The 13,605-nt window shown below is 42.0% G+C and overlaps 1 protein-coding gene across 1 annotated transcript in view; it reads left to right on the top strand.

Annotated features, from left to right (window-relative positions):
- Positions 1-3,648: 3,648 nt before the first annotated feature.
- The window catches only part of PLXDC2 (plexin domain containing 2), a 470,362-nt gene continuing 460,405 nt past the window's right edge, over positions 3,649-13,605 (top strand). The window contains exon 1 of the mRNA XM_003806690.6: positions 3,649-4,974. Coding sequence (XP_003806738.2) covers positions 4,863-4,974 — 112 coding nt within the window. The 5' untranslated portion in view covers positions 3,649-4,862. The remainder of the gene's footprint in view (positions 4,975-13,605) is intronic.

The following is a 13,605-nucleotide window of genomic DNA, read 5'->3' on the forward strand; positions in this document are numbered from 1 at the left end:
TATAAAGATGTATGCCATTTTAATGCAGGATATTGTTTCATTATGAATGTGCCTATATTGTTAATTTCATCTAGATAGTACATGTAGTATTGATATGAGGCTAAAAGGCATAAAGTATTCTTGTATGTTAAACGCTCCAGTTAAAAAGAGTTATGTTAGCTGTTAAGTGAGTTTTAAAAAGATGTTTATTCAATTCAAACACATAATTGATAAAATTTTCACCTTAAAACTATAAAGGACAAAAAACTGGAATATCCATCAACAGTACAATAGAATTACAGTTTATTCTGAGAGCAGATCAGCCAAGACGAACAAATGAGTCTTGTAATTGCATACCAGAGGTCAAAAAATTAGCCCTACCAAATGAGGAGGGAGAGGAAATGCTGAGACCTAGAAGAAAGGTCATAATATTTGGACTGAATAAAAGCAATTCACTAATAGCAATTTCCCTTTATCTGACAGCAATTGTAGAAAGTTTTAACAAATCCTGTTAAAATGGACAAAAACTATTTCCTGAATAGTTAAGAAAAGATTATAATAAATGCCAAGTATTCTACAGCATGTATAGAATCTCATTTCCAAGTGAGCATGCTGTTTTCTTCAGCATCCTGTTAGCCAAGTTCCAATTTTGGACAGGTCCTAGGAAACACAACATTGTTAAAGACAGAGATGATACGAGGCGATTAATTGTAAGTACATTTCTATAGATAGTATTGCACTTGGAGTGTGTAAAAATCTCTCTGAAGATTGGTAGAGATAAGGGTTGTAAACAGGTTTGAAATCCACACAGCGATAGCTCACATGCTAATCTTTGCCCAAAGTTCTATGTTGTTGAGAAAGATTCTGATATATTACTTTAAAGGAGAGAGTGTCGTATGAATTTCAGATCTTTGTCATGGACAAATAATCTAAGTGCTATTCATTTGTGGTTCCTGATTCATTTGTTCCTTGAGAGATTAGCTAAAATTAAGAGTAGGTGAAAGAACCACCAATTCCTTTCCTATGTCTATAGTGAATACTAACAGCCGTTACTACATCTGTCCCTCATGTCAGATGGAAGATGTAACATCTTCCACAAAGACTTACTTTGTTACTACAAAATGGAAAGAGACACTTCTACTGTGGTGAAATGTGTATGGCAAACCCAAATAATTTAGGCCACAAAATACCCTAGTTTAGCCAGAATTATATGAGTAATCTACTTTTTCCATTTCACTCTGAACATACTGTCCTACATACATTTTATTTATTCATTCCTTGCTACAGTGTAAAGGCAGAATATACTTAAAAAAATCATTCATCAACATTTAAGGCAAATGATCAGAGCTTGAGTTTATTGTTATACAATGTTGCTCTTTCTTCTTTATTTCTGAACAGCAAATCTCATCAAGCATGATTGAGTTTTGCTTACTTGTATCTTCTCCCTTACTTCCGCATTTACTATGTGTATAGCTCTTCAGAATAAAATTAAGATAGGAGTAAACCAATACAATTCAGCAGCATCAGTGACATAATCAAACATAAAAAAGTCTTTCCTGACTGACCCTGAATGACCATTTACCCCCTTTCAAATTTTGGCATCAAATTTCTACTTACAAAAAGTATATAGTTTCAATCAGGTGGTCAAAGCATTGATGACCGCAAGTAACAAGAAAAATGAACCCTGCGAATACGCACATAAAATAATAAAGGAAAAAAGAAAGAAAATGGTAGCAAGGAGAGGTAGAGATTTGCTTGTTCTCAGAGGAGGAAACACCTATTTTTCTACTGTGAAAGAAGGAGAAATAACTCGGTCTGAAAAAAGAGGTGCTTTCTTGAAATGGTTTCTGCTGGATTCCCCATTATTTTAGATATGATGGGAGCTGGAGTTGTGCAGAATATTTTGGGACGCTTTCCACATGGATTTATGATCCTCAAAAAGAATTGGCATCAATTAAACTATAGTTGACCCTTGAACAGTATGGGGGTCAGGGGGACGGACCCCCACACAGTAGAAAATTAATGTATAATTTCGACTCCTCATAAACTTAACTACTAATACCCTACTGTTGATTAGAAGCATTACTGATATTATAAAAACAGTTGATTAACACATATTTGGTATGTTCTACATATTACATACTGTATTCTTAAAGTAAGCTGGAGAAAAGAAAATGTTAAGAAAATCATAAGGAAGATAAATATACTTACTGTTTATTAAGTGGAAGTGGATCATCAGAAAGGCTTTCATCCTCATCGTCTTCACATTGAGTGGGCTGAAGCGGAGGAAGAGGAGGGGTTAGTCTTGCTCTGTTAGGGGTGGCAGAGGAGGAAGAAGATCCATGCAAAAGCGGATCCTCGCAGTTCAAACCCCTGTTGTTCAAGGGTCAACCGCACAGTCAGGTTTTGATGAGAAGACTGAGTTTTCAAACTTGATTTTAAGCAGGTATATATCCAGGTACTCAAATTCGGATGTAATATTACATAGAACTTAAACACTCCTAGTTAAGCAGAAATAGAAAAACCCAGTTACCTAAGTAGAAATCAACCTGTGGGAGGAAAGCTCAGGAAAGAGCCAGGGTCCTGGCATAATAAAGAGTATAGGCGTGATATATGTTTGTGTTTATACGTGTATATCTGTTGTTTGGAAATAAAGAGCAAATTGAGTATTGGATTAAGGGAAACATTTCTTGTTTCCCATGAGAGAGCCGTCCTTTGAGCATCACATTTGCAAAGGTAGATTGATTATCCGGATCCACTTCCAGTGGGTTTTGTGGCAAGCCGAGACATCTATTGACAGCATCCATAGACTCTTCAGAGCTTGGAGTGGAAAGGACCTTGAACTTAGAACACATGCACATTTATTATGTGATTAAAGTATTCTTCTCTCACTTTTGCTTTAGTAAACACTTAAACAAAGCCATGTTCTTTGTGGTAGGCAATGTTCTATATTTATTAAATATACAGTTAACTCATCCAATCCATTGCAACCACCTTATAAGGGCGTTACTCTTATTCTCTCCATTTGATGGATGGATAACTGAGGCTAGGAGATAAACTGCTCATTGCGGGGGAGGTGAAATTCCAGCCCAGGCTGTCCGGGCTCTAGATCCTGTACTTTTAACCAATAGCGCTTTGCTTCTTTTCCTCGTATTTATCCCTTTCAAAAATGATTAACTGTATGCAAAATAAGATATCAACTAACGAGAGGGCCGGCAAGGGTTAACGCGGAAACAGATCCCCGAGCTGAAAAAACAAAAACAAACTGGGGAGCCAGAGCCCCTGAAAGCTCCGGTAGGAAATTCAGTGGGCCTCCTGTTCCTTTAAACTCTCGCTTTCGCCCCCGCTGACACTTTGCAAAGCCGCGGCGGCAGCGGCGGGGACCACGCTGCGGTGCGCCACCTTCAGCCACCCTCCCGCGCTGGGCTGGGGTCCGAGGGGGCTTCGCAGAGTCGGTAACCGAACTGGCTCCGGTTTGCTTTCTCCACTCCCCAGCCACTACCAGAACCAGCCTCCGCGAAGGGGCGAGCTGTGGTTAACCCTTTCGTGCCCAGGGAGACCCCGCCAGGGTCGGAGCGGGGCGCGATCGCCCCCCGCAGTCGGGCGCGAAGGCGGCCCGGGAGCCAGGTGGGTGTGGGGCGCAGTTGGCGGAGCTGCCCAGGGCGTGCGAGCAGGCTGCGAGGATGGCGCCCCGGCGGCGCGGAGGTACCGCCCCGCGCTCCCCCGCTAGCTCCCCGGACTGTCCCCTCTCCCCGCGCTCTGGGGCAGCCGGCTGCCTGGAGCGCGCGGGGCTGGAGTGGCCCTCTCCCTCCCCTTCGCTAGGCTCCCCCAGCTTAATCTGTTGGCCGCGACTCCTCAGCCAGCCCCGAGGAAAGTGCAGCCATTGGACAGGTCTGTGCGGGCTGCCGGTTTCAGGGAGGAAGGTGGGAGAAGCCTGGAGGAGCGAAGGGGAGGGCGGAGGGAGGAGGGAGGAGGGTGCGGCGGCAGATCTGGCAAATTGCGAGCTGCCTTCCCTCCTCAAAGTGTGGAGAAGGAGCGCGGGGGAGCGTGGCTACGGCAGCGCCTCCTCCGCCACCAAACTCCTGGGGCTCCGCGGGGGCTTGGGGCCACCTCCTCCTGAGCCTGGAGGAACCCTCTCCCGATAGGTTCCAGCCTGACTCCCTCCCACTCCACCCTTTTCCTTTCTTCTTCCTCTTTTTTTTTTAAAACACATTTTTTTCCTGGCTTCGGACCTCAGACTGCTGCAGCCCAAACCTTCCCAGGGCTCAGCTCTTTGGAGCTGCCCATTCCTCGGGCTGCGAGAAAGGACGCGCGCCCTGCGTCGGGCGAAGAAAAGAAGCAAAACTTGTCGGGAGGGTTTCGTCATCAACCTCCTTCCCGCAAACCTAAACCTCCTGCCGGGGCCATCCCTAGACAGAGGAAAGTTCCTGCAGAGCCGACCAGCCCTAGTGGATCTGGGGCAGGCAGCGGCGCTGGCTGTGGAATTAGATCTGTTTTGAACCCAGTGGAGCGCATCGCTGGGGCTCGGAAGTCACCGTCTGCGGGCACCGGGTTGGCGCTGCCCGAGTGGAACCGACAGTTTGCGAGCCTCGGCTGCAAGTGGCCTCTCCTCCCCGCAGTTGTTGTTCAGTGTCGGGTGAGGGCTGCGAGTGTGGCAAGTTGCAAAGAGAGCCCCAGAGGTCCGAAGAGCGCTGCGCTCCTACTCGCGTTCGCTTCTTCCTCTTCTCGGTTCCCTACTGTGAAATCGCAGCGACATTTACAAAGGCCTCCGGGTCCTACCGAGACCGATCCGCAGCGTTTGGCCCGGTCGCGCCTATTGCATCGGGAGCCCCCGAGCACCGGCGAAGGACTGGCGGGCGGGGTAGGGAGGTGGCGGCGGCGGCATGGCGAGGTTCCCGAGGGCCGACCTGGCCGCTGCAGGAGTTGTGTTACTTTGCCACTTCTTCACGGACCAGTTTCAGTTCGCCGATGGGAAACCCGGAGACCAAATCCTTGGTAAGTAAGATGCACTTTAGCTTGCTGATTTTGTGCGCAGCTGAAGACCTCTCTGGCACTCTCGTGCTCCCTATCCTCTCCCCCCAACATCACCTATCTGCCCTTGGGAAACTAATTGCAGTTGCTTTTCGGCTAAACTTAGGCTTCCCAAATGGGGAAAAGAGGGTTATCAAGAGAAGGACGCCGGGGACTAGGGGTTTTCTTGAGGCTTTCGGGCTTACTTCACCTGGGCGGCAGGGGGTGGTACTGTCTCCCCCAAGTAGCCCAGGGAGGGCTCCAGTGTGAGAGCAAAGCTTCTTCCGTGGATACATCTCCTAGGACCTGGCATCTCCAGGCTGTGTGCTCTCCGGCTCCTCCTCTTTCCTCGCTGCTGGTTAAACTAAGCGAGTGTGTGGTATGGGGTGGGTGGGGGACGTGGTGAAAGCCAGGGATTGCAGGTCTCCCCTCTGCGCGAGAAAATTCCCTATGGCGGCACCTTCCTTCCCCTGGCGATCCCCACTAGCTCCGTCTAGTGAACTGGGCCAAGCGGCGCTGTAAGTGGGGCGGGGTAGATGCGGCCGGCGCAGAGGTGGGGAGCAGGTGGGTAAGGTGGGGGCGGGCGCGCCTCTGGAGACCTACCCCTGCTCCCATTGTCCTCCGCCTGCCAGCTTCACAGACAGGCCTGAACGCGCAGAGGGTTCCTCGGAGTGCCCTGATTTTGTCCCCGAGAGGGCCCCCAACCTCCACATCCTCTTAGTGGCTGTCCTGGCAGGTGCGCGTCCTGCGGGGAGCTGCGCCCCGGGGGCGATCGCCGAGCGGGAGGCTGCCTCCTGGAACCCTGCCCACCGCGAACTGGGTGCCTACTCCCCATTTCTGCCTTTCGGTGAAGAAAGTGAAGACACAGGCAGAAAGAGATCTTGGCAGAAGTTGGTGAACTAGGGTGGACTTCGAGAGGAGGTGAAACGAGAGAAAGAGAAAAAAGAAAAAACTTGGAGGGAAAAGAAAAGAAAACGAAAACTTTCTCCTTAAGATAATCAATTTGTCAATTCTTTTCTGGTGTGTGTGTGTGTGTGTGTGTGTGTGTGTAATTTAAATGATTGCCCGGAAAGTATGCATGCGTCCTCAACAGTCAACTAGAGAGTCACAGATGGAAGGCTGGGGGGACACCTGGGGATTCCAGGCAAGGTGAATCTTGAAGACCTTGAAGGAAACCCTTGAGTGAAATTTACCAAGCCGCGACTTAGAAGACAGTCACAACACTTCGCCTGTCCCTGGTGTAAACTGTTCTAGATAAAGCACAGATACTGACTCTGCGCTCTTATTTATGGTTGAAGGGGTGTGTGTGTTGGGGTGTATGTGCAGGGAGGCAATAGGATGACAACACTTTTAAAGCTGAGAATAAAATGCAGATTTCTTGGGTGTTGACTTGTCTTTGTCACATTTAATTGTTCTGCATTAATGGACATAGGTTGTTCTTGACTGTGTATGATTTATGACAGTAGACTATACCTTTTGTTTACTTCTCTGATACGTTTCATTGGTCGGAAAAAAATAACACTTTTAGCCTTCCAGGAAAGGACACAGTTATTTAAAAATTGCAACAGTAATTTTCATGTACTTATTCATGGTATGAATAGATGCTTAATAAAAACAATTAACTCCACCACAAACTAGGTTAAAAGGATGTGTGTGCCAATATGCATCCCAAGTTGTTTATTTAAAAACTTCTTTGGCACTAGGAATAAATAATGCATTTCCAGTAAAGAAAAAAAAATAAATGCCAGCAAATGTTTATCTTTTTATAAACCTGTTCCAGTAACGTTACTGAAAAAAGAATATATGTACACACACACACACACACACACACAATACACACACATTTGCTATGCCAAGAAGTTCAGAAATTGAGGATGAAATTCATCCCAAAGTAAGATTGGCCATATAATTAAAAGCCCTTGCTGTGGGAAATATAAAATACTTAAAATGTTCAACATCAGTGTACTGATATTTTAAGCTAGTTGAATATTTCTGATGGGAAATATACTCTAGAAACCCATATATTGATAGGATTGATTTTAAAAAGAATGGTTTTAAATTCCTTGGCAAATTTTCAAAGACTTTTATAAACAGAAGTAGCTTCTTTCCTGGACATCATTTACATGTAGTTTTATGAAAAAAATATTGTAATTAAATGGTTAGCTTACTGAATATATAAAAAAAGCAAGGTGAAACAGAAAAAAGTATACAACTTTATTTGTAAAATAGTCTATATAAAAGTTCAGTATGGGGGGAAAAGTCCAATAGTCTTGACATTTGTCATGCAACAATCAGGATTTTTATTACAGACATGTTGGCACAGGAACAATATCTGATTTCATAACAGGGACATTTTATTATGCGTTACTTTAGTAAATGCTGCAGTTGATTTTATTGCCACCAGAGGGCAGATAAACTGCTAATTTCCTCTATTATTCCCTTTTCTGTTTTAGAGGGAAGTAGTTTATGTTTATCATATAATTTACACTTATTTTAGTTGTTCTTCTCTGGTTGAATATTTTTCTGTTATTTCCTGCTTTTGTTGGAGTTAAACAATTTACTTTGAAATATTACTCATTTGTAGAGTTTGTTATGAGAGTGTTGCTGTTGAGACATAATCATTAAAGTTTCTGTTTGCATATAAACCTAGAGCACAGTGATATAATAGAGGGGTTAATTCAAGTGAATATTTATTGTAAAATGGACATCTGTCATATTATTGGACAAAAGACAGGTTAATTATTTTATCAATCAATGACTTGAGGCTACATGCAAAATTTTAAAAATATGAAATATGAGTTTCTTTTTCCTTTAGAGAAGAGATACAAGTTTTGAAGCTTGAGGTTGGGTAAGTTTGGACTGAGACATAATTGTAGTGTAGAACATTTATATCAAAGGTAATTTTTGTTGTTGTTGTTCATGGATGTCTGCCTAGAGGTTTGGAATTATTATAATCAGGAGAATTTGCACATTTCAGTGTGATCTTCAGAAATAAACTCTTGTCAGGGAGAATGTATTTGAATAAAACTTAATAATGAAAGATACTAATTTTGCTCCAGACAGGTTTCTTCACTGCAAGAATCAGATACTCACAGAGTATGTAGAAAATATGTGTCCTTATCAATTAGTTTTGTCATTTTTTCCTAAAAGCTATCTCCTATTGCAGAAACATTATGTTTTTAAAGAGGAATGAGTTGATCAACAGCCTTGATCATGGGATCTAAAGTCTTCAGCTGCAGGCTGGGCACAGCAGCTCATGCCTGTAATCCCAGCACTTTGGGAGGCCGAGGTGGGCGGATCACCTGAGGTCAGGAGTTCGAGACCAGCCTGGCCAACATGGTGAAACCTGTCTCTACTAAAAATACAAAAATTAGCCGTGTGTGGTGGTAGACCCCTGTAATCCTGGCTATACTTGGGAGGCTGAGGCAGGAGAATCACTTGAACCCAGGAGGCGGAGGTAGCAGCGAGCCGAGATTGCATCATTGCACTCCAGCCTGGACGGGCGACAAAGGGAGACCGTGCCTCAAAAAAAAAATAAATAAATAAAAATAAGTAAACAAACAAATAAATAAAGTCTTCAGCTACTTTCTCATCACATTAATACAGTCTCTTCTCCATGGTCTTCAAGGCCATTGCCATGTGGCCTCAAGCACTTTCCCACCCTCTCTCCCCTGCCTGTTCTTGAAAGCTCTCACCAGATGAGCTGCTGAAGTTCCCTGAGTGTGTACCATGCATTACCACTTCTGCCATTCCTCCTGCTCTTCCTTCTCTAAGTGCATCTCCATCCATCCATTTTCCAATTTTTCCTGCAGATTTATCTCAAGTGACACTCTCCACAAAAGGACATGTTGTCTTAGAATTCTCAGTGCACTTTATGCCTTCTTCAAAGGCACTTGCTTGATATTGTAGGGTTTCCTTTTCTTTCCATTTCTGCCTCTCTCTCATGTATTCTGTTAGACCAGACCATACGTTCCTGAGGTCAGGGTCTGTTGTCATTTATTTCTGAATCTGCTGTGGCAACAACCAATAAATAGTTGCAATAAATGGTTGTTGGACTGAACTGAACTGAATAGAACTATAGTTCAAGCTGAATTATTAATTTGAATGCCACGTTGGGAGACTTTTTAAATAATTCCCATGCTAAGACTTTGTCCCTCCCTAGGATAGAAATAAATTTAAAACGAACTTTGGAGAGTAACTGTTGAAACCAAAGCATAAGATCCAGAAGTCTGCTAAACTATCCTTCTACTATTAGGTGGGACTTTCAAAAAATTCATTCGACCATTCTTCTATCCTGCTGGTTTCTGAGTGAATGTTCACTCATGTTCTTAATCTCATATCTTTTTTCTTTTATACATTCCTTTTAAAAAATTCTTTGTTTTAATTTTTAATTTTTAATAATATGTATTTAAGCTGTGCAACATGATGCTTGTTTATTTTCTAATTCTATGTTTAAGAGAAACCAAACTGCATTTGTATTTCTGTGTCTGAATTATTTTACTTAGCACAATGTCCCCCACCTTCATCCATGCTATCACAAATAGCAAGATCTTCTTTTTTAAAGCTAAATAATATTCCATTGTGCATATATATATGCACTATATATGCAATATATAATGTATATACACTATATATGCAATATATAGTATATATGCAGTATATATAATATATATGCACTACATATGCAATATATAATATACATGCCCTATATGCAATATATATAATATATGCACTATATATGCAATATATATAATATATATGCACTATATATGGAATATATATGCACTACATATGCAATGTATATGGAATATATATCCAGTTATTCATCAATGGACACTCAGGTTGTTGTCATATCTTGGCTATTGTGAATAATGCTTCAGTTAACATGGGAGTGAAGATACCTCTTAAAGGCTCTGGTTTTATTTTCTTCAGGTATATATACAGAAGAGAGGTTGCTAGCTCATATGGTGGTTTTATTTTTGATTTTTTGAAGCAACTTCATATTGTTCTTTTTGTGGCTCTACCAATTTACATTCCCACCAACAGTGTATAAGGGTTCCCTTTTCTCCACATCCTCACCCACACTTACTATCTATCGTCTTTTTGACAATAGCCATCTTAATATTAGTAGGTGTGAGATGATACCTTATTGTGATTTTGATTTGTATTTCCCTAATGATTAGTGATGTTGAGGACCATGTCATATGCCTGTTGGCCATTTTTTTTTTGTCTTCTTTGGAGAAATGTCTTTTTTAGGCACTTTGCCTATTTTAATATCAGTTATTTACGTTAAGCCTTCTGTTGATAGATAGGACTTTCAAAAAGTTTATTCCACTATTTTCCTATACTGCTAGTTTCTTTCTGGATGTTTACTTACTTTTTTTTTTGAGACAGAGTCTCGCTCTCTCTCCCAGTCTGGAGTGCAGTGGCGCGATTTCAGCTCACTGCAAGCACCGCCTCCCAGGTTCACGCCATTCTCCTGCCTCAACCTCCCAAGTAGCTGGGACTACAGGCACCCGCCACCACACCCAGCTAATTTTTTGTATTTTTTAGTAGAGACGGGGTTTCACTGTGTTAGCCAGGATGGTCTTGATCTCCTGACCTCGTGATCAACCCACCTCAGCCTCCCAAAGTGCTGGGATGTTTATTTATGCTTTTAATTTAATATCTTAAAATATAGTATACATATATATGTACATATGCATACATATATGGTGGTGGTGGTGTTTCATTTCACTGAAGATGAAGACTATTAAATAATTTTGGTTCTTTGTGGGATTCTTTTTGAATTAAACTGTTTTAGGCCTCATGTCACTAAACTATAATGAAGGAGGCTGTAAAAATATTGTCCCGGCTGGGCGTGGTGGCTCACGCCTGTGATCCCAGCACGTTTTTGGGAGGTGGAGGTGGGTAGATCAAGAGGTCAGGAGATCAAGACCATCCTGGCCAACATGGTGAAACCCCATCTTCCCTAAAAATAAAAAAATTAGCCAGGCATGGTGGCATGTACCTGTAGTCCCAGCTACTCAGGAGGCTGAGGCAGGAGAATCGCTTGACCCGGGAGGTGGAGGTTGAGATCCCGCCACTGCACTCCAGCTGGGCAACAGAGCAAGACTCCATCTCAAAAAAAAAAAAAATTCTCATAAAACTTGTTTTGAGGTGAGGTTCAGTGGCTCACGCCTGTAATCCCAACACTTTGGGAGGCCGAGACAGGGGGATTGCTTGAGTCCACGATTTGGAGACCAGCCTGGGCAACATAGGGAAGAGACCTCATCTCTACAGTTTTTTTATTTTGTTTTGTTTTGTTTTGTTTTTAATTAGCTGGTCATGGTGGTGCACACCTGTAGTCCCAGCTACTTGGTAGGCTGAGGTGGGAGGATCACTTGAACCCAGGAGGTCAGGGCTGCAATGAGCTGTGATTACACCACTGCATTCCAGCCTGGCCAACAGAGTGTGACCCTGTCTCAAAAAATAAAATAATAAAAAATCTTGCTGTGGGAGCTGTTACAGGGAAGTAGATGAGGATATTCTGCAATACATTGCACGGTGTCTGCTTCCCAAGATATTATGCCATGAGAAAATGAGAAAGAGAAAGAGACAGAGACAGGGTGAGAGACCTTATGTTTCAATAACAGACATAGTTCTTTTGAACTTGTTTGTATCTTCTGGACATTATAAATAGTACCTAGGAGTTTTACCATTTAACTTTTGGTTTCTTGAAATCTCAGTGCACGATTTGTGGCCCACCTCCAACAAGTATATAAACCTTCTGGCCTACATTTGTGTGCTAGCTTACCTATGTCTTCATCTTACCTTTTCTACCTTTTCTCACTTAAAATCTTGTTTGGTATTTGTTTTGGAGATGGGAAAAAAGCAAATAAAATTGAATCGCCATAATACATAAGGTTGTGTATCACTAAGTTGCTTTCCACTTTCTCTTAATCTGATGAATTCCAGCCCTTTGGCTTTATTCTGAGCACATTTTCCCAACGCTTTAATTATCTCTGTAGAGTACTCCATTCTGAGAGGTCTTTCTTCACTGAGTTCACACAGGATATCTTCCCTCACTGCCTCCCACACAATGATTCTGTTAAGCTGAGGAAGTTACTAGAGAATGACAGGCTAAGTAGTGATGCTTTTATTAAGAAAGTTTCTTCCACTATTTATTGTGTTATACATTAACAGGATAATAGCTGACAAAAGATGAGAATATAAAATATTCCACATGTGTTTATAACCAGACAGTGAACTCATTTCATATTTATTGTTTGGTTTTATTTTCCTCTTTTTAATTAAAAAGGTGGTAAGCTGTGGAATGATGGTATAGATTTGTATATTTAAATAGAATTAGAGGTCTTATCAGGGGCCTGTTTGGAATTAGCCTGTTAAGGATTACAGATCTGAACATGGGGTCAGACACTAAGTGACGTTACTGGATATCCAGACTTTTAAATCTCTTCCGCCAGAGGCGATCAAACCAGATCTAAGCGCTGGTACCTTTACCCTACCCTTCAAATTAAAATAGGCTGTCCTCACTCTTTCTGCTTGAGGCCTTATCATAGGTAGTGGTCTGTGAATTTTGTCAAGAGAGGGTCACAGGCCAAGATGCACACTGACTTCCTTTTTACTTGTCTGGAATCTTATTACTCAGTTCCTCAATTGTTTTTTACTCAATAATTGGACATTTTCCTTAGAATCCATGTTGCTCGAGGTCTCGTCCTGTAGGTAAGGTGTGTAGCTCATTGAGGCTTTGAGAATATGGAGAGAATGTTAAGAGTTTGCCCTATGGAAAAACTGCATAGGAATCCGAATATTTGAAAGTCAATTCTCTATATATTCCTTGGAGTGTTCAGTGATACAAAAAGTCTAAATAAAACTGATATATTCTCTTTGAGTATGATGCTTGGTAAGTACACTCTGGTTCATTTTGATTAGGATACTGTATTCTTGGGTCCAGCTGGAATATGGAACATTGAACATTCGATAATGTTTTTTGGGTAGTAGTTACAGATATCTGCTTACAGTAGTAACTGCTTACAGTAGTAACTCCTACCATTTTCTCTCTGAAACCATTATATGAACGTCCAATAAAATATTTATTTCCCTAAAGCTTAAAAGGGAAGTAGGACAGGCAGAATTTATCATTTAGAGCATGAAATATACCAATAATGATGAGTTTTAAGATGGGAAAGTATTTAAGGTACATTTCAGGTACTGCTCATGCTGAATCTATTATATCTATTTGCTGAATTCTTTCCAACATACAAACTTAGACTGTAGCTACCGCTGACCTAATGAGCCTGGTTATTTATATGCTGTCTTTTTGTTCATTTGTCTGGTCAAAAGGGCCCACTCACCTTCCTGTGGGCATAGCTGGCGGGAGCAAGTCTGGTATTTCAGCTGACTTCTCCTTTTGGCTTTCTCTTCTCCTTCTCCTTTTGCTATCTTTTCCCTTCAATTCATTGAAAAATGTCTATATGTAAATTACATAAATGCAATCTGCATTGCAAAATATCCCAATGGAAAGTATATATGAAATAATTTTTGGCAAACTGAGTCATGTTCTTAGTGGATATGGGTTCCTGTGATTTCAAGGAATGCTGTCCTGAACTTTTA

This window comes from Pan paniscus, chromosome 8 (genome assembly GCF_029289425.2).
Source record: "Pan paniscus chromosome 8, NHGRI_mPanPan1-v2.0_pri, whole genome shotgun sequence".
NCBI classification, from domain to species: domain Eukaryota; kingdom Metazoa; phylum Chordata; class Mammalia; order Primates; family Hominidae; genus Pan; species Pan paniscus.